The following is a 27,319-nucleotide window of genomic DNA, read 5'->3' as shown; positions in this document are numbered from 1 at the left end:
GAGAGAGGGAACACAAGCAGGGGGAGTGGGAGAGGAAGAAGCAGGCTCATAGCGGAGGAGCCTGATGTGGGGCTCGATCCCATAACGCCGGGATCACGCCCTGAGCCAAAGGCAGATGCTTAACCGCTATGCCACCCAGGTGCCCCCAAAAGACTTTTTATAATGTCTCCAAGAGTAATGTTCTTCATAAACATTTATATATGATGTAATAGTGATTCCTATCATCTTTAGAAAGAACAGTAGAAGGTTTTCCTTTACCTTTAAAGGATGAAAATCACATGGCACTTCAATTTCTGAAGGAATAGTTTGAACTCTGCAGCAATATTTAATGATCATGTAATTTACTTGGGACTGTTTAAGCACAGGTGTGCTAAGATGGTTTGGGGTCAGTTGCCCTGGGGTCTCTTCTGTGTGCTATGACGTTGACATGGTTCATTGAGCAGATCACAATCTGTGTTCTGTGGGAATATACGGAGAAAATAAGGAGATTGAATGTCATGATTCGTAAGGTAATTTTCAGCTCTGAAATGGTTTCATGAAAACAAAATGCATTAGTTGTACCTTCTTTTGAATATGTTGTCTTTCCTGATCACTAAAGGGGACTTCTTAAAACAAAACAAAACAAAAACATTTGCTTCCAATTAATGTATTACCTTGTTAAATTAAAAGTAAGTCTTGAAACACAATGCTGGATCATCTGCTCCTGCCAGATAAGATAACTAAACATAACTAAACAAATGAAAATAATACTGTCATTATGAGCTTAAGAGAAACAGGAAGAGTTTGCTCAATATTTGTTTGAGTTTTTCAAAATGTGGATTGTTTGCAACGCTGTCAAAGTACAAATGGATGATAACTAATATGTTAATATAGGGGTTTGCAAGTCTTGATTTCTAGAAAACGATCTGTTATGAAGAGGACAAGTTTTTAATGTTCTCCAATTTAGTCACCGTTTCTACTAGCAAATACTAAGTTAAACAGAAATGTCATGACCTCATCTTCCAGCAAGGGTCAGGGATAATCGAAATGATATCTCAGTTAGCACATACTGAGAGAACAAATTTTTTCACCAAGTCTGTCCAGGTGGGAGTTGAAGGTTCATAGAAACTCAGAGCTCCTTAGGGATGGGTGGGGGCGCTTGTGGTCAGAACTCAGGCTGAGACTCTGAAACTGGACTGCAGCTCTGCACTTTCTCCAAGCTCCCTCTACTTCAAGGGCCACGAGCAGCCCCCTTAACTCGTAGGCAGGACCAGCTACGTAATTTGCAGGCCCCACTGCAAAATAAAAATGCAAGGCCCCTTGTTAAGAATTTCAAGACAGCATTAGCAGAGCAGTAAATCAAGGGCGTGGCCCTTGTAAGAGCTGAGCTCCGTGCAGCCCCAGTGGTCTCAAGGCCGTGCAGCCAGCCCTGCGTGTCGGGGCTGCGGAAATAAAGCATCCCTCCAAGTTCAGGGGAGAGAACAAGTCCTGGGGGGAGCGCTGAGTTGAAGTCAAAGGATAATTCAAGTCCTGACGCTAAGACTGTTTAGGGGCGTTAGCTTGTATAGGCCCCACTTCACTTCAGGGTCATCAGCTAGATGAGGAGGCACTTGGACCAGCTAATCATACCCTTTGAAGGTGAACATAGAATAAAGAGACCAGAAGGTTTAAGAATGAGGGCGTGTTAGGGAAAAAATGATGGCTGAAGAGCTACCGCTGATAGGTGTTTGCGTGCCTAGGTGTGAGCACATTAGTCTGTGTCTGCTGAACCTGTGTGATATTGGCCTCCCCCGTCTCTTCAGAGCATAGTAAAGGACACGTCCTGGAAACAGGGATAATGAAGTATTAGCAAGAGGTGTCTAGCAGTGTGTGAACCACATCTGCCCCTTGTTGACAACTTTGTTCTACAGAGAAACAAACAGATGAATACCACCTTGGAAATAGGAAAAGTAGAGCTCATGTTGGTGACCCAAATGGTTATGAGCAGTTCCTAACCAGGGAGGTAGCTAGAATCATCTATAGAAACATTTTGACATGGCCTCTGTTCGACCCTCAGACGTTCTAATTCAGTCAGTCAATGATGGGCCTACATATGTGAATTTTGGTAAGCCCGAAAAGTGATTTTCAGTTGGGAACGACCACTGGCTTAAGCCCTCTCGATTTAGATTTCTTTTCTTTTTTTTTTTTTTTTAAGATTTTATTTATTTATTTGACAGAGATAGAGACAGCCAGTGAGAGAGGGAACACGCAGGGGGAGTGGGAGAGGAAGAAGCAGGCTCATAGTGGAGGAGCCTGATGCGGGGCTCGATCCCAAATGCTGGGATCACGCCCTGAGCTGAAGGCAGACGCTTAACCGCTGTGCCACCCAGGCGCCCCTCGACTTAGATTTCAATCTTGCACTTTTTGACCATTCTCCAAAGTATGATTTGCTTTGACTTATTTGTCAAGGGAGCTACAGTAGGTTTCTGCTTGGTGGTAGCACTGCTCATGCTATGTAAAACATGAGAAATAGTGTCCACTGACTGATTCGGGTGAAAAAAACACATAAATGGACATCTTTTTGATTAAATATAATTTATACATATGTATATTTACATTCATACATTTCATCCATTTTTGATAAAGATGGGCTTTATGTATATACATACATACATATATGTATGTGTGTGTGTGTGTGTGTGTATTTGCTCTTAAATTCAGGAGCTTATATGGATTCCTCAAGCTTGTCTAAAAAGGCAGTTTTCTTCCTATCAGTGCAGTGAGATGGGGTTGGGGGGTGGTCCTGGGGCGTCTTCATTTTAACTAGCTCCCCAGATGATTATGATGTAGGCAGGCCGTATTATATCTGAGAAGCATGAGTTATTGTCTTTACCCAGTTTTGTCCAGAGAAAACATAGTAGGTGTCATCCTCAGTTCTGCAGTCCAACGTCTGGGGCTTTATAACTGAGCAAGGCAACGAAGAGTAAGTACATTCGCCAAGCAACATCTTGTGCTTACCCCTTACGTTCGCTAAGTCCCCCTGTGTGCCTGGCTCAGTACCAGCCACTTTCACTTACTTGATCTTAACTGATCCTCACACATTGCACTGAGGTAGGCACTACTGTCCTTAGGTTTTGGTGCCCAGGTGCCCACATGACAATGAAGCCCAAGATAAAGCACATTCTCTAGGAGGAGTAGTGGCGCCCAAAGCCCAGTTTTCCTAGCCTGCTCAGCCTGTTTCTTCATCTTTAAACTGGGAACAATAAAAGTACTACCTTACATGAGTGTTGTGTGGGGTAGTGGAGATGGTGCTTGGTATACGGCACGTGCTCCACAAATATTAGCTATTAGAGGTCAAGAATCGGCCACAAATAAAATTACTTTTTCAAGCAGTTCCAACCAAACTGTGGAAGCTGCAAAAGAAAGGGACCCTTCAGAATGAGAGACAAAGATATTTCTAGGGCGACGGGCTGGAGAGAGAACTGGAACCTTGGTAAGATTGTGCCTGAGCATCTCAACTTTAAAGGCCCACCCCTTTTCTCTGGCAAACCTAGACTTGGACGGAAGCTCACAGTAGCTTATTCGAAGAATGCAAGACTTGCACTTCTTTACTGTACATTCTTCATAATCTTACTTCTTCATTCCTTCTCTTTGAAACTTGAATAATTGAGAAAATACTTCTTCCTCTCGTCTGAATTATTTGCTTGTTCAGGTGATCCTTGGGAGGAATAAAGCTGGGAATTTGGGTTATACGTAGCGAATGAGCTCACCTCCATTACACACATGCATAGGGTCTCCTCCGTGCTCAGGATTCCAAGACAGAAGACATCCTCCGTGCTTATAAGGGATTTTAGTTTTCAGGGAAGAGACAGAAGAAAGGCTTACTGATCATTTGAGGCTTCAAAAGTGCAAGGGGAAAGCAATGTCTGGAGTTTCATGCAGACGGGTTGTGAGGTGGGCCAGATGGGAGGATGGGCTGTGCATGGTGGGCCGTCAGGAGAAGGCCATCCATACGGAGTCCCTCCATGCAGAGGCCTGCAGCTGCGCTGCAGGGATGCTTTCCAGTAGAGTAAATCTGACTGGAGAAGGAGGTACTGCATTGGGAGATGTGATGGCCAAGGTCTACCTGGCTAGGCTGTATTCCCCAGAGAGTCAAACACTAGTGTGGGTGTTGCTGTAAAGGTATTTTACAGATGTGCTCAAAGTCCATCACCAATGGACTTTAAGCGGGTGAGATTATCCTAGATAATTTGGATGAACTTGATTTAATCCATTAAAGCAGAAGTGAACTTTCCCAGCAGAAGAAATTCCGTCTTTGGGCTGTAGCTTCCGCCTGTGCCAGAGAGTTTCAGGCTTCTCTTCTTGAGGGCCTGCCCTTTCGGTTTTGTACTTGCCTAGCCTGGTGTCACATCTGCATAAGCCAGTGCCTTGCAATAAATCTCTTAACACGTATCTTCTGGTTCTGTTTCTCTGGTTGGAAAAGTGACTGATACAGGAGGGATGGAACTTAAGTGAACTCAGGGCTGTCATGGCCCTGCATTGTTTTCGGATGAGCTAAAACACTTTTCAGTTAGACGTCATTCTTCAAATTCAAGAAGGGTGGGGCCATTTTTCAGTCAACAGAGTTGCTGAAACAGCAGGGAGACCTTTGTTCTCTATTTTTGTACTCTAAGCAGATTTAACCGTCTCTCTCCTCCCTTTTCTCCTTAATTCCTTTAAAGGCCTGCAAACTTATAATGAGTCAATAAATCCATCCTCAGGTTCATGTAGTGAGTCGATGTAGCCAGTTGGGCTGCTGAATGAGTTGTGAGTGATGGCAGAGTTGCCTTTGAGGATTTCTGGACGATTTTACTCCCAAGCACTGTTACCTCCTTCAAGAAGGACTGAATTTCTGCCTCCTACAAGGATTCTGTTGCATTGGCCAGTTCCCAGGGTGCTAGGCATTTCCAAGATGGGTGAGAATAACTCCGGGTTTTGCTTAAGCTTTCTGTACTCTCAGCAGACCAACCAACAAGCAAGGCAGTCAGTATGCACGAGATCACGGATTTGAGTGGGTTTGGCTCCTTAGTGCTTTTCTCTTCCCTTAGGGAGATGAACTTGAAATTCTGGTCTCAGCAGGAACAATGGGTGAGAAACTCATCTATGAGAGTTTGCTGGGCTCCCTGCATTGTGGATAGAGGAGTAAGACTCTCATGGCCCAAGCATCCGCTCTGTTAGGAAATGCTTGCTGTGCTGCAGACATACAACCTGGTTACTGCTCTATATTTTCTTTTCACTGTACTGTCAGCCTACTTATGGCTTAAGTGCCAGGGGCCTGGCCATCCTACCACTCTTGGGATTCTGAAACTTTTGAGGAGAAATAAGTGCATGGAAGTCATTTCCCAAAGGGTGTGATTTCTTTCCCAAAGCTATCTTATAATAATGACAAATTGGAAAACCACATTATGTTTCTGTTTCCTCCATTTAGAATTTTCATCCCTTTTGTTGATATAACCTTACTTTATGGCCCAGTTCAAGGCTCAGTTTTTTTGGCCCATGGTGCTCTCCCTTTTCTGAAATCCCCAAACACATGGTTTGAACCTTTGTTTTGGTGACTCTTGTTTGTGACCTTGGATTTTAGGGGGAAAGATGGCAGAGGAGTAGGAGACCCTATTTCAACCGGTCTCCTGAATCGAGCTGGATATCTACCAGACCATCTCGAACACTCAGGAAATCAGCCTGTGACCTTGGATTTTAATTTAACTCTTGTGTGTTTATTTTGTTTCCTGGTTTAGGTCTTGGATTGTGTGCCCTCCTTTCTGTGTCGTCTACCATAATATGAGACTCCAGGGCTGTGCTGTCCGACATAGCAGCCACCAGCCACATGGGGCTATTGAGTGCTTGAAATGTGGCTGGTTCAAGTTGAGATGTGCCATTAGTGTAACAAACTCACACTGGATTTCAAAGCCTTATTACAAAACAAAAGAATATTAAATATCTCATTAATGATATTGAAATGCTGAAGTGATAATGTTTTAGATGTATTGAGTCAGATAAAATATATTACCAAAATTAATTTTACCTCTTTTTATTTTTCTCATGTGCCTACTGGGGAGTTTAGAATTCCATATGTGGCTCACACATGAGAGTCCTTGTATTTCTGTTGTGCAGTGTTACGCCAGTGGACACTTGGTAAATAGTTGAAGGAATGACAGTGATCAAATATTTAGTTTTTCATTTGATGAACGTGGACCTGAATATAATGTTACCAACATACTTTAAAATTTTAAGAAGTGTATTCTTCCTCCATGCTAATTTGAACAGCCAGCAAAAATTTAGCTCTGTTGTTTCTTCCTAAATTACCCTGAGGGCTGAAGGAAACAATTTCATCACTTACTTGTAGATCGTTCTGACTTCCTTAGAGCAGCTCATTCTTCTCATTTTCTTAATTCACCTGTGATCATAACAAAACACTTTTTTAGTAATTTTCATTTTCATTTCCCTTTTTATTCCCTTCATTGGCTGAAAATTACCTCAACCAGTCATTGATTTGCAGATGACTACTAACAAATTATTTTATGTTTTTTGTTTCATTTTGTACTTTCCAGGCTGCAGTGCTCAAAATCTCATCCTTATCTTCCTTTACTTCCTTTGCTCCTTACTTTGGTGTGTAGGGTTTTTCACTAATATACAGGTTCTTACTTTTTTTAGTGAATGTGTTCCCATTGTGCCAAAAATGTTGCTTGGAGAACAGAATATCTTTTAAGAGCCCTGAATACCATACACTAGAAAGGAGAGGGCTGTTCCCCTCTTAGTGCCCCTCGCTGCCATCTACCACCATTCTGTGCTGACTGCCAGCTCTGCTACTTAACTTTTAGCCGAGGACTTTCAGTTCAACCAACTCATCAACATTAATCTCCCAGACGGAATGTGGTAATAGTAATAATGGCTCCCAAACACCAGTATACGTACAACTATAGTTTCAAGAAAACATTTTCACTGAAGAAGTCAATACAAAGGCACTCATGCTCTGTGTGTGTGTGTGTGTGTGTGTGTGTTAGGTTCCCACTATCTTACATTTTATTCTCAAATGATATATCCTTCTCATTATTTCCTTATTAAAAGATTCCTTCTTCCTCTTAAATGAAATGGCAGTGACGATAGATGGTTGTTACATTTAAAAAATGACTTTACTTGTTAAAATAAAAAAACTGGCAACCAGAGATGATGCTTTCTTCTTCCTTTTTTTCTAAAATTTTGCAGCTTTCTAGAAGTGGAATCATTGGCTCGTATAATGAGTTAACTAACTTTTGTTCCAAAGACCTCTTCTGTAAAGTACAAGACCTGAAGCATTATGAGAAATCTCCCGAGAGCCATCCTTTTGTTGAATTTATCTCTTGAAATTAGTCCAGTCCTGAGGAGTACTCTGTGGTATCTCATCTTGGAAAACTTGCATGCTATTACTAAGAGCCAAACATGTAAATGTGTCGTGTCTTGCGGATGTGACTTAAAGGTCAATTCCAGTTACACTTTGCCCTGATTGTTATTGATGAAATATGGGGCCACTGTGGTTTCAATCTGTGTAAATAGAATCTAGAAATACTCTGTTTCTAAGGATGAGAATAAAATAATTTGCTCTGAACTTTTAAACACCAAAACGACACGAATGTTACATTTTCATCTGCCATCAATTCATAGAACTAGTTAAGCTGTAAGATATTAACAAAAGTACACTGGTGTTCTTTACTAATATTTTGATTTTTAGGAAAAAATTAAGGTGTCAGTTGAAATACTTCTCAGTTGGGAAGAATGCTAAGCTGACCTTGGCCTTAGCCCTGTCGTTGATTGGCTTTGGATTCTTGGTCAAATTACAGGATCTTTCTGAGTTCCTATTTCATCATTTTAAAAATGAGGTGTTTGGACTCTTTCCAAGGCCTCTTTCAGCTCTAGAATTCTGTTTTAAACCTCTGACATCAAGATATTTTTCGAAGTAAACAGCAGATGGCAGTATGAAAGTAGAGAAATTTTTAAAAAGAGTTTTCAAGTTATTGTTTTTATCAAAGAATTTCTGTTCATTTCTTCCCTGAGCTTAATTTTTTTTCAAAGACTCATATATTAGACCAAAATGATCTATGAACTTATCACATAATTGGTAAGAATTAGGTACTTATTAGCATGTACTAGTTACAGTGTAAGTGTACATGCCATGAACATGGTCACCCCTCATCTGCACCCCTACTTTCACATACTCTGCATTTCCTGTGGAGTTATCATGCATTAAGGAGCGTAGATTTAAAGTCCTACTTTGAGGCTGGAACCTGAAACTTTTCAGGTATGCCAATAATAATAATCTCTGTGTTTTAATTCCATTGTGCTTGTTAAAGTTGTTGACCCTGACTCTCAGTGTCAATGCAGTTTGGTAAACAACATAGAAGGATCATGCTTTTATGATGTCACACATCCATTTATGAAATTTGACCCTTAAAATCATTTCTATTTTTGAAGCGTCTAAGTATTTCTCATTGGGTATACAGACAGCTCAACTACTGGATGATAAGTTTGGTCTTTCAAATGGATTTTCCTTTTAAAGCACTGGCACAGAATATTCCCCTCTGTTTACTATATAAATATATCAGTGCTCTTCTGTACTGGCTCACACAGAAGGCCTGAAATGTCAAGGGCCAGTTCATGACCAGGGAGAAATGTGGGAGAGCTGTACGTGTTGAGAGCTATGTGGTATCTCAGTGGTCATATCCTGGTCTTAAGTATGCACTTGAGAGAGTCCCTGGTATTGGCAGGAATGCTGGACTTGCGGTGGCCGGATCCTGGCTCTATCCCTTACAAACAATGAAACTCGTTTCTCTGTTTGAGATTCCTAAATGAAAGGTATATACAGATCTATCATGAGTATAGCTTGATGAACTTTTCACAAACCAAATTACACCCATGTGATAAGCACATTCACATGAGGAAACAGAACATTGGTAGTACCCTGGAAGTGGGGCTGTGCTCCCTTCTGCTTACAACTCCCTACCCATTACCAAAGACAACCATTATCCTGACTTCTAATCATAGATTAATTTGGCCTGTTTTTTGCTTTCTATAATTGTAATCATGCAATGTATTCTTTCTGGTGTTGAGTGTCTTTCACTCCACATATGTTTATGAGATACTTCCGTGCGTGTAGCTGCAGATGATTCATTCTCATTGCCATATGATAGTCCATTTTATGCCTATACCAGAATCCACTTATGTGTTCTATTGCTGATGAACATCTGGGTTTCTAGGCTACTATGAATTGTTCTGCTGTGAACGTTTTATACTTTTGGTACAGATATTTCTATTGAGTGTATACACAGAAGCAGAATTTCTGAGCTATACAATATGCTATATTCAGCCTTAGGAGACAATACCAGCAGTTTATGAGGGTTCTGATTGCTTCCTATCCTTGCTAACACTTCCTTTTGTCTGTCTTTAGCCATCCTGGTGATTGTACTTTTTAAAAATTGGGAATAATAATTTGTACCTTGAAAGGTTGTTGTCAACTTAATTAAGATGTGCTTCTCTTTGCTTTCAAATCCTGGGCTTGCTCTTCTGCCATGGGCTTGGACAACCTCTCCGAGCTTCAGTTTCCTTGCATGTAGATGAGACTAATGGGCTGAATAATCCTTAATGTCTTTCATTTCTGATCAGTTCAGATCTGTGGCTGTAGGTGCTTTCTAGGTACACTGCTGGTGGTGAAGAATTTCACCATCACTTAAATCCCATTACTTATGCATAGTTACCCATGTTGCCCACTTATCTGTAGAACAGATCCCGGTGGTGTCTCTGTTACCTGTCACTCAGCAGTGTACTTCTTCCCACAAATTCCAGGATACACATAGAATGTGTACATAGAATGTAGGACAGTGGTACTGACGAACTCATACAGAACGGGTGGGGTGCTTCTCCATTTGGCCTCACTTGCCAGAATATTCTCTAGAAAATGAATAGCCCCCCCTCCAAATCCCTCTACAGGATCATGATTGGTTGTGTTCAGTCAGTCATTGAGCTTATTTTCCTCATCAATGTATGATCGCCCTCGTGCAGGAAAGGAGCGCTGGGAAGGAAAGATGTGTGAATGAAACGTGCAGGAGGCAAATTCCTCAGCATAGTATGATGGTTAAGATGCTGGATTCAGGAGTCAGACTGCCTGGGTTTCTACTTCTTCCTCCATTACTAGTCTGGTGGCTGCTGCTGCCGTTCTCATCACCGAAGAGCTGGCATTGCCTGGGGACTTCCTTGTGTCAGGCCTTGTGACCAGCTCGACATCTGTGGTCTCATTTGTCCTCACGGTAACCCTATGAGGGGCTACTATTATGACAGTCTTCAGATGAGGACACTGAGGCACAGAGAGATGGGAAAATTTGCCTGAGATCAAGTTGCCAGCAAAGAGTAGAGCTCGAATTTGAATAAAGTCGGACCGCAGAATGCCCATTTCTTAACTGTGTGGCCTTACCATCTGGAAACTTTAATTTCCTTATCGAAAAATGCGGTGAACAGTCGTATCTACCTTCCAGGGCTGCAGTGAGATTCCAATGAAATGTGATTGTTTATATGAAGTATCTCGCAGAGTGCGCAGGACACGGTAAATGCACAGTAGATGGTGATTGTTACTGCTGTTACTGTATGATGGAAAGAACCATTTTCAATTTATGATGGGATGGGTCCTATGATTGTGGGAAGGAGGTTACTGTTAAATAAGTGAAGGTTTCGTTTATTATTTTAGGTCCTGTCTGCAGCTTCTGTGTCTCCTCTTTTGGAGCAAGACCTGTGACAATCTTCAGTGGCTTCATGGTAGCTGGAGGCCTGATGTTGAGCAGTTGTGCCCCCAATATCTACTTTCTGTTTTTTTCCTATGGCATTGTTGTAGGTAAGAAACCTGGTCACTATAATTTTTCTAAGCTTCAAGAGTTAAACATCATTTTACCAATGTCAGGTTTATTATTCAGTTAATATATGGCATGAAAATGATCAAAAATAATGAACTTTCCATGACCGCTTCTCCAAAAATTCCTGCTTTAGTAACATGTCCGCCCAGTGAATCAAAATAGTTGAAAGGATAAACATGTTTTATCCACACACATTGTGCTCTCTTGCAAGACACAAGAAGGTTTTTCATTTCAGCACTGCTCAAAAAAGGGAAAGAGAGAGCGGGGAGCATAAGACTGACAGCACTTCTTACTGACTTACGAAGTGGTCCTTTTCGTAGTGGCTGGTTAAGCAGGGCTCCATTGAGTTGTTTGTGTTCTAAATAGCCTGCGCTTCCAGGACCCACATCACAAAGTTACAGCAGAAGTAAAAAGTAGATTTTAAAACACATAATTATTAGTGTTGGGGGTTTTGTTGTTGTTTGTTTTGTTTTGTTTTTGAGATAAGGCACGAGTGAAGAAGAACTGAGTGGTGGGGAAAATTAATGATGCTCCTGGTTACAGGGAAGGAAACGTAGAAGGCTCAGGGCCTGAGAGGACAGTTTTGGGGCAGATGCCTTTCTGATGTCTTATACTAACTGTAGTCAGTGTCCAACATCATCAGACTATTCCTAGGGGCTTTTGGCAGGGAATTTGAAAAAGATGATTCCAACTGTCAAAGCTTTTCTGAGTGTTCTGAAAGAACCTAATTTTGTTGACTAGCGATATTCCTCTTTTTTACTTGGGACTGTCCCCTGAATAATACATAATAAAAATAAGAGCAACTAATATGCACTGAGTACTTCCTGTGTGCCTGGCTCTGTGCTGAACTCTTTATCTGACCTCAGTTAATCTTCACAAGAACTCACATTACAGAGAGGGAAAGTGGCACTCAGAGAAGGGAAATTACTAACAGAAGCTATATAGCTAGGAGATTTGGGGTGGAATCCCCTCAGTCTGGCACCAGATCCTGACCTCTTTCACTTTTTTGTAACTATTTTTGGTGCTTTCTGAACGCTTGAAGTCTATTTTAAACTTAACTACACACTCTAGTACTGCTGAGACCTGAATCCCATGTTAGTTCTTTGAGAGCCTGCTGTGCATTTTTGGGATTTTATATTTCCTGTAATGTTTAATACAGTTTTGGGCTGTGGGTACAAATACATTAATATCTTGTGTAAAATTTGAGAGTCTCCACTGAATAATTATTTTGGATTATTGTCTAACGTCATAAAAATAAAAATATAGGTATCTGTATTTATGCACGAATATTGGATTCTTCCTTGTAGGACAAATCCCTTTTTGCACAGAAAACTGAATCATGATGCCATTGATATGATTTGGGCATTTCCCCCAAACTCTGGACTACACATTTAAAATTTTATGGGATTTTCCAATTCCACATGTTTTCAAGGTTAATCTAAGCATACTAAGTTGTTACTGGCTTAAAAATTGATGAGCAATGAGTGATACCATAGCATTTGCATTATCTATAGATTAAAATAAATTTTTAAGAAGAAAAAATTGGCTTGCAATGTCTAAGAGTTATATGCATTTGATTGTGTTGGAAGAATATCTAAGGATATATAGAAAGGAAAAGACAATATTAACTAACTCCCATAACTAAATTTCAATTTCTGTAACAATGGAGGGAGATTTATCAACCTGTGAAGCTATTTTTGATTTGACTGATGTTGTTGGAACCTTTTGAGAACTAAGCGTGGCCCCCTCCCACCTCCATGATCTTCAATTAATTAGATAGGACTTGAGACTGGTCTTGGCTGGTGGTGCTGTTATAGGGCTTCCACTTGGCTTTCTCCACTGTGATAACTCTTATCCCATTGGCCAAGGAACAACATAGAGGGTTATACCCATCACCGTGAATGGGTGAGCCAGTGAAATATCAGGAACTTGGATGGGTCCCCCACTTTCCCTAGCGCACAATTACCTAAATAAGTGGCCATAGTTATCTTTGGGGAAGTATTTAGGGTACTGTTATCTGCATACTTGTCATAGCGTTTATTGTAATGTCCTTCCTCCTGGAATCCCGGCCTCTCCTTCACTTACTGATTCTGGGTCAGAAAACAGTCTCAGGTCTGAAGACTCTGATTTGGCAATAGGTTCTGAGTCCCTGCAGCTAAGAACCAATTGTCAGCTCGTGGAGAGACTGCTGAGTTTAGGGTCAGGAGACGGAGATTCTGTGAGCCTGAGCAAGCTTGATGACGAATGGCTGTCCCTTCATCTGGGAAGGCAGGCTGGGAAACCTACCTCGCACAGGTTTTGTGAAGACTAAATAAAGTCAAGTGAAGTATAAATAAAAATAAAACAAATTAAAGAATTGAGTTGGGTTTCAATGAATAAAAATGATGCTCCCCCTGGTAATTACTGGGGCCTTGTGAACTACTCCTAGCCAGCAGATAATTAGTACTTATTACCACGGTCGACGTCTTTGTGTTTCTTTCTTTCTTTTTTTTCATCAGTAGGCTCATAGTCCAGGGCTCATCGAATATTTCTGGGGTAAATAAATGAGATAATCCTGAACAATGATACTTCCATTCTATCATCATATAGAATATCCAGTTGAAAAGGAAGTGACAGGAAATTATTATGGTCTAAACTCATTTTCCTTTTTGTATTGTTTCTTAGAAAAAATAAGAAAGATTCACTTTAATGATAATATTCATTGAGCACCAGTTCTGTGCAGAATTGTATACTAAGCATGTTCATTTGCCTAGGATGACCTAGATGGTCTCTTAAGAGTGACAGTATGCGAGGGAAGGAGCAAACACCGAGAGGCAGGTTTGCGGCTCCAGCCATGTGGGTTGACCTTATCTTATTCACTTGCCAACTGTGTGACTCCAGACAAGTAACTTAACTTCTGTTTCCTCATTTTTAAAACTGAATGTAATAATGACATCCACCTCCTGGTTTGTGAATCGAGGACGTAATGCAATAAATTTTAGCTAGCATAACCATTATTATTAGTTTTGTGACCTTGGACAATTATTTAATCTCTCTGAGCTTCTCTTTTTATTTTTATCGAATGACTTCATGAAGCTATTGTGCCTGTTCATGAGATAATGTATATACAGAAGCATAAGGTGGTGTTTCATACATCCCTTCCCTTAAATTACTTCCTTCCTTTTTTTTTTTTTTTTAAAGATTTTATTTATTTATTTGACAGAGAGAGAGACAGCCAGCGAGAGAGGGAACACAAGCAGGGGGAGTGGGAGAGGAAGAAGCAGGTTTCCAGTTGAGGAGCCTGATGTGGGGCTCGATCCCAGAACGCTGGGATCACGCCCTGAGCCGAAGGCAGACGTTTAACAACTGCGCCACCCAGGCGCCCCCCTTAAATTCCTTTCTGAACACTTAGTTCAAGACCACAGAAGCAGTTTTTTGCTACTGAGGAAGCTTTATTGAATCAACAATATTTGTGTAACAGATTAAGAAGATAGAAAAAGAAATTAAAGCTTTTTAGTATGTTTAATTATAGTATACAATATCAAAAAGGATACTAAAGTGTATTAACCGGCATAATTCTGTCTTACCAATTAATTGATGTTTTAAAAAGTATTGTCTTGAAAATATGATGTTATCTTGTTTAGTTTCATAGCTAACATAAAATGGCCATTTCCCCTTTTTCAAGTGACTGCAAGCCGCACTGCCAAACCTGGGAATTCAGGCTTCCATTTTCTCGATTGCTTTTTTAAATCAGGAAAAAGAAAGTGGGGTACAGGGTGGGGGTGGGAAATATGGGCTGAATGTGTTGTTCAAGTGTCTCCCCAATAATTTCTTTTGGCTTTTCTGAAAAGCACAACTCAAAAATCAGTGTCTTCTGTCTGTTTTCTTCAGAGTATGTTGTTATTTAGCTACCTGGTTAGTGTTCTCTTACTATTCCTTCTTGGGTTTTGGAAAAATTCAATTTTCTCCTCCTTTGTTTTCATGGTGATACCTGCGTTCACCCTGAATCTGCTCCGCTTCCTGAGATTGGAGAGGGAAAAGACCGTGTTTTCAGAGTCTGATTCTCCTGCTCAGTTTCGGCAAATGAGATCAAGGTCATTTCCTGATGTTCACTTTAGCAGTTAGAGCTTTATAAGCCTTTTTGTTTTGTTTTGTTTTGTTTTTAATGGTTATATCATTAAAGACAGTCCTTTTTCTCCCACGGGTGCTCAGTTGTAATAAGGAACTATGATTTTCTAATGAGTTTGAAGCTGTTATCGACATAATGCCTTAATACTCAGGTGAAAAGTGAAAACATACAACACGATGGTTATTTTTTAGTACTTATTGTATTCTAGGCACAGATTCTAAATCTTTTACATTTTTTATGTCTCTTAATCTTTACAGCTATCTTGTGAGATTGTTTTAAAGATAAAGCAACCAAGAATTAGAGAGTTTAAGTAAACTCTCAAGTCCCCCAAGTTGCCCAGCCAGTAAGAGATAGAGCTGGACTTTGAACCCAAGCCTGCCTGATTGTCAAGCCTGTGCTTGTAACTAGTCAATGTCATGTTCAGAGTACTCATGCTAAGCTACAAAAGTCAGAGCCAGTTTATTAAAAACACTAGCCAATCGCTTGCACTCTCAAACTTCCCATGCAGATGCTTGAAGCTAGCAGCATAAATGTACCTGCGTTTGGATAAACTAAACTTACTTCTCTTTTTCAGTGCCTTAAGTTACCTTCCTGAAGTTTCATGTCTAGAAGTAGATATTTCTGGAACACTATGTACAATTGCCTATCCTAACCTTTGGTCAGGATAATAAATTGTCTTGGCTCAACTATTCTAAGAGGTGGTTCAAATCCTTGCTTTAAAACATACAGAAGGGGAATTCTCCCAAATAACTGGGAGGCAGGTCCCCACACTACAGTGACCACTGTCCTGGTTTGCCCAGGACTAATGGGTTTTCCAGGGTATAAGACTTCTAGTAGCCAAACCAGGAATGTCTTGGGCACTGCCCCTTCCCCCACCCCACACAGTGTCTGGGTTCTGTAGCCTCACCCATATTGCTTCTTAAGATTGCTATGTTAAAATGCACTGTTACCAAAATATTTCCTTTTCATAAAAGTAATACTGCAGGGAGAAGTTTTCATATATAAATGTAGAGGTTTGATAGATATCTATTCAGTTACACACAAAAATATGTATATAATGAAAGGATATTTAAAAAAATTCATAGACATTTTCAAAAATATGTACGTGCATGATTTCAGATGTTCTATTGCTTGTCTTCCTAAAATAGACCAGACTTCACTTTGCATGCTTTTATTCACATGCTATTTCTTTAGAGATGCTTGCTTTATTTATTCTAAATTTGAAGCATTTTATAATATCAGAATGTTTTACTTCAGTTATATTTCCTCCTCATAACTCTCTTATCAGTTTAATTCATCTAGGGTTTTTGTTTTTTTTTTTAGTTTATAGGTAAGAAATGAGAAAAATGAGAAAATGAGGAAGTTTAGTGTGATTTCCCCAAAGCATCATCTTATAATGCATAGAAGTAGCAAATTAGTTGTATCTTTTTTCAAATCATGTAATTCTAATCCTTTCTAATGATGCTATCCTAATAAATTAATTATTGTGAAAGAAAAAGTCTTTAATATTTTTTAAGCTAAGATTTAGTTTCTGGCTAAAGTAAAAAGTAAAAAAAATCAGCATCATTGAAGTGGGGAATAGATATAAAGAAATTATTTTAAAAATACATATTCACACACGCATAATACATATAGAGTGATTGTTATATGTATAGAGACACAGACAGGAAGAGAAAAATGCAAGAACTCAAATGAGATTTATGGGAAAAGGTAGTAGATTAATTTCTGTGGGGAGTTCATTCAACGGAATTTTAAAAACACTCTGTGCCAGGCTCAGACCTGGAACCAGTATACTTGGGTGAATAAGACACAGCCTACCCTCAGATAGCTCATTGTCTAGTTGGGGGAATAAACTTGTAAATTTGCACCTTGTAGCACAGCAAAATAAGTGCAATAATAAAATGAAACCAACATTGCGTGCTGGCATAGTATGTCGCTGTGGGGGACGGGTGCTGAAGCAGGCTTCCTGCAGGAGTTTATGCTTGTGCTGAGTCCGGAAGGACAGGTGGGATGCCGTCAGGTGGGCATAGGTTTTGAAGGGGAGTGAGGGGGGTGGAAGGAGATACTGCGGGAGCTCAAATGCTCAGAGGTGTGATATACGTGGATAAGAGTGTTTTTATAGATATTTAAGGACTGAAGAAGTCATGTGGATAGGTACGAATACCACAAAGCATGGCAGGCACCAAAGGATGGCAAAGTGTTTTTATATGGACTTGACTGTAGGAGTGTGACATAATGAGAATTGTATGACAGCAGCTTAGAAGATAGATTGATGGAAAAAGAAAAAAAAAGGAAGATAGATTGGTGGTAAAGGTACTAGAGGCTTGAGAGAGTGACCAGGAAGCCAGAATTCAGCTCAGAAAAGATGAGGAGGTGAACAGAGGCAGTGGCGGGGCAGAGACAGAGGAAGGTTGATAATTCAGGTAGTAGGCATGATAAAGAGTGTCTGTCTGGTTTGATGGGAAAAGAGGCCTCTGAAGATGTGGTCTTGCCCAGAGGTGTGTGAAATGGAACAGAAGGTGTGGAAAGGAAATGTGAGAACATGTAAATACATTTAGTTTTTACCCATTTAAGTAAAGGGAAACAATAGTATTCTATTAACGTTTATGCTTTGAATTGTTAGTAATATGGGCATTTAGTTTAAAAATTATACTGCAGGCTGATGCTTAAAATTATTTTCACTGTTAGGAGTCTGATCAAAAATGACTGGAGACCGAGGGATGCTTTAAGGCACTGGTTTCCAAACTTTATAGTCTGGGGACCTTTTACTCTCTTTTATGTGGGACCCCAAGGAGCTTTTGAATATATGGATTATACTTATAGATATTTATTCTGTTAAAATTAGCTGTATTAAAAGCTGAGAAATTTGAAAATATTTGGTTAGTAATTCATTGAAAGATAATAACAAACCCAGTACATGATAGCATAAGTATTGTACTTATTATGAAAAATAACTCTATTTTCCAAAAGAATAACAGAATTTAGTGAAAAGAGCTACATTATTTTATAGTTTTGCAAATCTCCTTAATGTCTGGCTTCTTAGAAGACTTCTAGATTCTCATATCGGCTCCGTATGCAATCTGTTGCAATCTGCTTTTTTTTTTTTTTTTTTGGATTGAAGTGTGTGAAGTAAGTCTTGTCACACACAAAGATGTAGTTGGAAAAGGGAGGAGTTTTTAATAGCTTTTCAGGTAATTGTAGATATTCTTCTCTGATACTATACCAAAACTTGATGAATGATGATTTTCCAACGTTCATTGTAATACGAAACCTGGTACTACATCAATGTACTTTTCCTACTCTGTTATATTAAACCCGATTATTTATTCTGCACTTTGCTTTTCCTTTGTCTTGTTTTTATTTCTTTTTTTAAATTTTTTACAATACCTAACCTTTATTTTTTCAAATTTTTATTTAAATCCTAGTTAGTGATCGTATAGTGTAGTATTGGTTTCTGGAGTAGAATTCAGTGATTCGTTACTTCGATATGACACCCAGTGCTCATCCCAAGTGCCCTCCTTAATCCCTATCCCCCGCCCACATCCCTCCATCAGCCCTGAGTTTGCTCTGTAGAGTTAAGAGTCACTTCTGGCTTGTTTCCCTCTCTCCATTTTTTTTCTTTTCCCCCTTCCCATATGTTCATCTGTTTACTCTCTTAAATTCCACATATGAGTGAGATCATATGGTATTTGTCTTTCTCCGACTGACTTATTTCACTTAGCATAATACACTCCAGCTCCATCTACATTTTTGCAAATGACATACTCTGGATAGATCATCATTCAAGCCTGATTTTGTAATATCATGACTTGGTTATTTGAAAAATATTGGTTCACTAAGTTATGAAATAACTTATAAATGTTGACAAATTGCATTATACAACATCAAAAATCACTTTTGTTACTATCACCAATAGACTCATGAGAAAACTTTTATATGTCGGGAAGCTGTCCAAATTCATAGTCATGGATACAAGTTTTCTAAAATTCTATTTTTTTCTGGAATGTTTGAATTTTATCATTGGTAACAATTACTGCCAATTGTCTCCCTGCTTAGTTTGTTTTCAAAAAGCTGTCTGCCAAATACCCAAGTCTGAGTAACCACAGTTTGTCTGTTAGATATTCTTTAAAATACAAACAGGGTTACACAGGAGAAGAGGCGCTATTTGAGCCGGCTACTAAAACAATGTGTAAGGGCTTTTCCATGTAATAATTGTTATCATCCAAATGAAGCATTTTTTAAAAATTTTGTTTGTTTTTATTGTGAGTATGTGGTTATGTGGCATAACTTGATACCAAAGTTTGGTACCAATACCCTGACTTGTGCTAAGGCCCTTGTGGTTTTACTCACCATCTCTTTTGCTCCCTCAGCATAAATGTAAACACAGCGAAAATAAGCAGAGATCATGTTAGTGTTACAGTAGTCCCCCCTTATCCATGGGAGATACAGTCCAAGACCACCAATGAATGTCTGAAAACATGCATAGTAATGAACCCTATGTTTTCTCCTATATGTACACACCTCTGATAAAGTTTATTTTATAAATTAGGCACAGTAAGAGATTAAAAACAATAATAAAATCAAACAATTATAACAATATACTGTAATAAAAGCTATGTAAAGTGGTCTCTCTCTCAAAATACCTTATTGGACTGTACTCACCCTTCTTGTGATGATGTGAGATGATAAAATGTCTGTGATGAGATGAAGCGAGGGGAATGACGTAGGCGCTGTGACGTAGTGTGAGGCTACTGCTGACCTTCGGACCATATGCCAGGAAGGTCATCTGTTTCTGGACTGCGGTTCACTGTGGGTAACTGAAACGGTGGAAAGAAAAACTGTGGATAAGTGGGAGACTAGTTATGACTATTATGAAAGTAGTTTTGACTTCATGGACTCTAGGAAAGATCTTGGAGATTCTAGGGACCCCTCTTCACTAACTTCCAGTTTAAGGTCAGCCTGTTACAGATATAGGAGGGCCTTATGCTACCTTTTTGAAAAGTGTAAGGAGAAAGCATTTCAAATTTCTGCGACATAAAAAAAAAGTGAAATAAACTTAACTGAAACCCATGACCTTGATATAATTTTTAAAAACGCCTTTTTTTGGTCTCAGGCTAAAAGTGTAAAAGTTGCTGTTTCAACTTTTCTGACATTGACATTTAGCAATCAGAAATGTCTTTTTTTTTTCTTGTCTCTAATGCCTAACATTTGACAGAGCCCTGACAACAAAATCACAGAAAAGTAAATGCATTTGCCCTCCAAAGGCTTTCTGACGTATAGTCTCAGTTAAGGGTGACATTTTTTGGTTTTGAAATCGATTGTTTAAAAACGGTTTTATTTCATACCTTGAAGTGTCCTATATACACGTAAAAACTGTATAGATCAATCCAACTCATATTTCAGTTGATGAGATGTTTTTTTCCTTTACATCATATAAAAAGGGCACTTTATTTTAAAAAGTTTACTTAAAGTGTAATTGTTTTAGTCTATCTCATTTCTTTAAGAACACTTTTTATGGAATCACAGAAGATCCGCTGGGTCTTCAGTTCAAAGTGTTAATTTCCTAAAATACTTACGCAGTGTATTTGTGAAGCCCATGTGTTCTTTCTAATCATAGTTTAGGTACCAATTAAAAGTAATGAAAATGATCTTAACTCATTTAATGGGCCATGGTTAAAATCTAGTTTTTGAAACTATAGCTTATGTGTTTTTTATAGAATGATCCTCAAGAGCAGATAATGTTGCAGAAGAAAGGCAAAAATTCATGCGTTAGAAGCCAGAGGGAAATTTTATGAAAAACAAACTGGGTTTATCAGGTGCTAAATAGGGAAGGAAAGATTAAACTAATAAACAAAAACCTTGGAGAAGATCTGGAGATAAATATTGTCCTTCAGTCTCAAGAAAGGGAAATTTAGTAAGATATATTTTTTTAATTATAAAAGAATTTCACGTCTACAGAATAAGTAGAGAATCATATAGCAAACAACTTTTTTTTTTGCAAAGATATTTTAAACTAAATTAAAGACATTTTACTCCTAAATAGGGTAGTTTACATCTCTGAAAGAAAATAACTTACAAATATATATTTTACTGTGATGGGATGATCTGAGAACCCCAGAGGACCTCTGGGGGGAGGGGGCTTTGCTTTGTAGACTGGGGTGTGCAAACTCTAAGCTCTCACAAAATAGCTTGGACTGGTGAAGGGAACTTTTCAAATTGTTTAGAGCACTTTGAAGAGGAAGGGACATTGAGCTCAGGGCAAGGACTTGGAAGAGAGATAGAATGGGCATGTTTGATTAAGTTTTGCTATTTGGTAACTTAACCATTTTCTCCATCTGCCCGTAATGTCTTGATTTAAATTTGCATTATTCATTCATACTTCAGAAATTGGACTTTTATTTGACTTGAGCCCAACCTTAGGATGGGTGTGGAGTGAGAACTGAGCTTACCCAAATATGTTCATTAGAGCTCCACAAATGATGTCTTAAGGATCCAGGAATCCATGCTTGGAAGAGTTTTAGCCAGTCAGAAAGAGAGTGGCCTACTGGAGATACTTAAATTATTCTTTTTTGTTTTTGTTTTTGCATTGAAGTACTATAGTCTGTCTTAATTTATGCAATGTCTTCTTATGTTTAGGACTCGGATGTGGTTTATTATACACAGCAACAGTGACCATTACGTGCCAGTATTTTGACAGCCGCCGAGGCCTTGCCCTTGGCCTGATTTCAACAGGTACATTTTCAAAATAAGTATAGCATTGTCCAGCCTTCTAATCAAACTCAAACGTTGCCAAACACCAATGTTTAACCAGCCACGTCCCAGCTCCCGCTTGGGGCTAGCACACTAGCCCGAGAAGGAAATGTTATTTTCCACTGTAAATAAGGGTATAGCTTACAGAGAATCCTAGGACACATACATGAAAAATCTGGGGCATTTGATGACCAGAATAATAAAGGAAAGAAAAACTTGTGGACCCAGTCTGTTGAGAGTCACAAGCTAGTGAGCGCTTTACTCAAAGAAGCAGAGTGCACTTCTGTGAGGCACCTTCCGTCTGAGAGAGGTAGGAGAAATGCCAGGAAATTGGAGACCCCAAGGGCTCTGTCAGGAAGCCTGATGCCACCATCTCACCATCTCCATTTACTGCAGAGTGTACAGTTTTTCTAAAGTCCTGATTTATGTATGCAACTCCCTGGCTATGTGCATATCCACACGACAGGCAGTTCAGACTCTAGTTCTTCCTTTAACGATCAAGAGATGATCACTGGGGGGAAATGGAAATATGAATGCCTTCTGGACTTCTCTGATGTTTTAAACTGGCATTGCGCTTTTCAGATGGATTTTTTCATAAGCTGTTTAGAGAACTTATCAAAATTTTCTTTGGCAAAACTTTATGAGTTTGCTTAGGAGACAGAACTGCCAAGTTTAGTAATAGTGGTACGTTTATATATGCTACTCCCTTGTTAATGAGCACGTAGTCCTGGGAGGTCAGACTTCCAGAGAAACTGAGTAAGTTCAATGATCTTTCTGGCAACAGAATCCAAACTAATGTTTTATTCCTGAGGCCAACGCAGTGGCAACAAAGTGATTCCAGATTGAATTAAATGGAGCGGTTTATTTACTGAAGGTGGTTAAAGGAAGCATTGCCAGGTGAGAAATGCCAATCATGATCTAAGAGGAGACAGGGCCAGAGTCCTAGGACACGGCTAGGCTGAGGCAGAACTGGGAGAAGAAATAGCAAAAACAGAAGACAGAGAACCCAAAGCAGTGGGAATGCAGTTCAAAGAACCTTACAGGCTCTCCCCCAGGTGTGGGAGGGAGCATGACAGTAGGCATGAGATTAAAGGACAATAGGTCTTACCTGCCCTCTACTTCTGTAGCAGCTTGTAATGTAACCATGAGCCCAGAGCCAGGACCCAGAACACCTGGTTTTGAATCCTGTCTGGGTCACTCACTTGCAGTCTGGTGACAGACAAGTTATCGAACTGTTCTGTTCAGTTAACTGTTGAGTTAAGCCTCAGTTTTCTGAACTGTAAAATGGGGATAATAATAGTACTCATCACATGAAGTTATTGGGCATATTAAAGAAGCATATGTGTAAGGCACAGAGCAAGGGCTCTAAAGCATGGCGTAGTATAATTATGACCTAGGTTTCCCTTAATGTCCTAATTTATGTGTGCTGAAGATGCTAGAAATTGTATGTTGTTTGCTTTCATTCAGTCTAGAAAGGAGGGCATAGGGCCTGGGCCATGGCACACTGAAGTAAAAATGGATCGACTCTGGACAGTTAAGATTTGGCAGAATTAAAGAGTTTTTAGTTTCAACTCACAGGAAGCTCACTGAAGCAAAATTTAGGAGAATCATGGATCTACTCAGTCCTTTTGGGCTGTGGTGACAAAGTACCATAGATTAGGTGACTGATACACAACGGAAATCTATTTCTTAGGTCTGGAGACTGGGAATCTGACATTAGGATGCCAGCATGGTTGGGTTCTGGTGACAGACCTCTTCCAGGCCATAGACTGCCATTTTCTTGCTGTTTCCCCACTTGGTGGAAGGTGAGGAGGTCTCTCAGGGGTCTCTTTGATATGGGTGCTAATCCCATTCATGTGTGCTCCATGACCTCATGACCTCATTGCTTCCCAAAGGTGCCCCCCCCAATGCCATCATATTGGGGGTTAGGATTTCAACATATGAATTGGGGCGGGGGCACAGACATTCAGCCTATAGGATCCATGTCTACATTGACAAGCAAAACAAAACTCACAGCAGAATTTTTTAAAAATTGAAAAGAAACCAAAAACAAATATATGAAATATTGTGACCTCACCGAAAAAAAGGAACATGGGCATGAAACAAAGATTTTAGGGAAGCGATCTTGTTCCATGGTGAACAGAGTTGGTAACTAATGTCCACAGGCCAGATCTAGTCTACTGCCTGTTTTTGGAGAGCTCATGAGCTAAGAGTGATTTTTTTTTTTGTATAGTTAATTTAAAAAAATCAGAATAAGGATATTTCAGGGCATATGAAAATTGCATGCAATGAAAATTTCAATGTCCATAGATAAAGGTTGGTTTGGAATCTAACCATTCTCCTTCCTCTACAAATCTTACTTGGCCGATATTAATAATGGTTGTTCTGAGAGTCCCAAATGATAAGAGATTAAGATTGAACAGCTCCCATTTCCTTTTTAGGTTCAAGTGTTGGACTTTTTATATATGCTGCTCTGCAGAGGTTGCTGATTGAGTTCTATGGGCTGGATGGATGCCTGCTGATTGTGGGTGCATTAGCTTTAAATATATTAGCCTGCGGCAGCCTGATGAGACCCCTCCAGTCCTCTGATTGCCCTTTGCCTGAAAAAACAGCTCTGGAAAGTGAACCAGATCAACACTCCATTTACAGTGAGAAAGAAAAGGACCTGGAAGAAAGCACAAACGTTCTTGGAAAGAGCCATGGTGCTGAGGAAACATGCGAGGGCCCCTTAGCCAGTGGTGGCCGGAAACCGGAGAGTTTACTTCATAAAAACCCAACAACGGTGGTGCGTGCAAAAGAGGCCGAAACGTACAAAAAGAAAGTTGCTGAACAGACATATTTTTGCAAACAGCTTGCCAAGAGGAAGTGGCAATTATATAAAAACTACTGTGGAGAAACTGTGGCTCTTTTTAAAAACAAAGTATTTTCAGCGCTCTTCATTGCTATCTTTCTTTTTGACATCGGAGGATTTCCACCTTCATTACTTATGGAAGATGTGGCAAGAAGTTCAAATGTGAAAGAAGAAGAGCTTATTATGCCTCTTATTTCCATTATTGGCATTATGACAGCAGTGGGTAAACTCCTTTTAGGGATACTGGCTGACTTCAAGTGGATTAATACCTTATATCTTTACGTAGCTACCTTAATAATCATGGGCCTGGCCTTGTGTGCAATTCCATTTGCTAAAAGTTACGTCACATTGGCAATACTTTCTGGGATTCTAGGGTTTCTGACCGGTAATTGGTCCATCTTCCCATATGTGACCACGAAGACTGTGGGAATTGAAAAATTAGCCCATGCTTATGGGATATTAATGTTCTTTGCTGGACTTGGAAATAGCCTTGGACCACCAATTGTTGGTAAGATATTTCTTGAAGTCAACCTATTTTACTGTTCTTCTTTGTAACATCTCTGGATATAGAAATCCAGATTGTCAGAGTTCCATAGATTCGCACAAAATGCATAAACGTCTCATGGTGATGATTTATTCACAATCACTTTGATATAGTTGAAGAAGCCAGTATACTTGCTCAGGGATTTGTGTTCATTTTTTATTGGGGAGAAACTCAAAATGCTTATTTATCCTTGTCCAAATTATTTGGGAGCTGTGTCTCCGCTAACTCCCGGTAGTGCGCTCTACAGTACGTGGGGTAATGTATGGTGAGCCTCACTGTCCCCAAGATTGATGAAATGAGTGGAGGATGGGCTTTCTCTTCAGATGATTTCTATTCAATTCACTTTTTTCTCACTCTCTTTTCAGGTTGGTTTTATGACTGGACCCAGACCTATGACACCGCGTTTTATTTCAGTGGCTGCTGCGTCCTGCTGGGAGGCTTCGTCCTGCTGCTGGCCGCCTTGCCTTTCTGGGACACCTGCAACAAGCTGCTGCCCAGGCCGGCTCCAACCACCTTTCTGTACAAAGTGACCTCTAATGTTTAGAGGAATGGCGGAAGGCACTGCAGACTTTTCTCACAGCAGAATTGCACTGTGGCTGACTCTGAATGAATTTTTTTTTTAACAAATCCAGATATTCTCTCCGTACTGTACATGTAGCTTCTATATCCTGTATATATTTTTTCCCTTTTTGTCTTTTTCCAAGAAGTGAGACTCTTCTGTTTTACTATTACTCATGAGGTGTTGATGTTGTAAAGATTTTGGCCCACCTCGGAAGGCTTTCTCTGCGTAAAGAAATACAATTTCTCCGTCAGTTCCGTTAGTTCACTGCAAGGCACCCAGAGGGGGCTCTTCTGTTTTAAACCTGGTGCAGGCAGCGTGATGAGATATCTGCGAAGGCCACTAGGGACTAAACCACTCTCTTCTCTATGTTAGACGGGCTAGTACGTGAAAACAGTTATAAAATGGCATTAAGAATTGCAGTGGAGTAAGCCGATCTTTTTTGTCAAGGGTATTTTAAATCACAATCACTAGTTTTCACTATTTGATTTTATTTACCTTGAGGCAGCGTCCCATATTTGGACCCACTGCACTTAAATCTTTTCAATTCCTAAGGTGTTTGCTGAGAGGCAGGCAGACTCCAAACAGGGACACTGAGCACAGCCTTGCTTCACTCTTGGCTGCCATAACCACACTCACTTTTCTCTGTCAGCATCCACTCAGCTGATGTTTCCCAGGAAGGGCTGATTTTACCTGTTTCCAAAATGGAAATGCGTAAACCATTCCGTTCTGGCAAATGGGCAACATCCATTTGCTTCGGGCACAGTGGGAATGAATTGCAAATCCTTGCATAACTTCTCAGTGAAGCATTTATTTGCTACTATCAGATTTTACCACTATCAAATTTTAATTCAAGGGCAGAACTAAAATGTGTATGTGTGTGTGTGTGTGTGTGTGTGTGTGTGTACACTCCAAGTTTGTGTGGGACATGGGAAGAGAAAAAGGCAATAAGAAACAGATACCCTGATTCAAGTTCATTCAATCTTACAAAAACTTTTTGGAAGAAAATCAATGTTTGATAAATGGACATTTTTCTAAAGAAAATTTTTTTAACTTTGCTATATGTTGGAATCCTCTATATCTTTTAAAAAATGTAGTTGCCTGAATACTACTCTTAGAGATTTTAATTTTGTAGGTGTAGGCTGTGGGCCGAGCATCAATATTTTTAGTGAACTGTTCAAGGAATTCTGATAACACAGCCGGGTCGAGAATGGATGTTGTAAGACTGGCAGTAGAGAAATAGTCATTCTCTTAAATAAAAAAAAAATAAAAAAAAAAAAAAAGCAGCAATAAACCATTGAGGTGAGGGGTTTTTAGAAATAGCCAACTGTGGTTCTTTAAATAGGACGCACTCTTCCTATTGTGCCAAAATTGTCTTTTCATTTCTTTTGAAATATGTAAGATTTTATACTTCTATGTTGCCTTTCTTGGAAGGCGCCTAAAGCACTTTATAAGCCTGAAGCCCCACCACAGCTCGGTGAGGTAGGTAAATAGTACTTTTCTATGCAGTAAACCTGGAGTGTGGGGGAATTTCATAACTGAGTTAATCCTACTCAATAATGCAATAATGGGGCTCCAAAGTGCCTTGGACTTCTGCTCCATACTCAGACTTCTGGAAAGTTTTCTGTACCTCATTCTT

General features: G+C 39.6%; 1 protein-coding gene across 5 annotated transcripts in view; it reads left to right on the top strand.

Moving 5' to 3' along the window:
- Positions 1-26,963, top strand: part of SLC16A9 (solute carrier family 16 member 9) — a 49,721-nt gene extending 22,758 nt beyond the window's left edge. For 3 of the 5 annotated variants that reach the window (XM_034662540.1, XM_034662542.1, XM_034662541.1), the window contains exons 3-6: positions 10,706-10,849; positions 21,613-21,708; positions 24,168-25,085; positions 25,487-26,963. In XM_034662540.1, coding sequence (XP_034518431.1) covers positions 10,706-10,849; positions 21,613-21,708; positions 24,168-25,085; positions 25,487-25,665 — 1,337 coding nt within the window. In that variant the 3' untranslated portion in view covers positions 25,666-26,963. The remainder of the gene's footprint in view (positions 1-10,705; positions 10,850-21,612; positions 21,709-24,167; positions 25,086-25,486) is intronic. The other 2 variants (XM_034662544.1, XM_034662543.1) reach the window with 2 other exon arrangements.
- Positions 26,964-27,319: the final 356 nt, after the last annotated feature.

Source organism: Ailuropoda melanoleuca, chromosome 6 (genome assembly GCF_002007445.2).
Source record: "Ailuropoda melanoleuca isolate Jingjing chromosome 6, ASM200744v2, whole genome shotgun sequence".
Taxonomy (NCBI): Eukaryota; Metazoa; Chordata; class Mammalia; order Carnivora; family Ursidae; genus Ailuropoda; species Ailuropoda melanoleuca.
The sequence above is the reverse complement of the archived record's forward strand: the minus strand, read 5'-3'. Positions and strand labels throughout refer to the sequence as shown.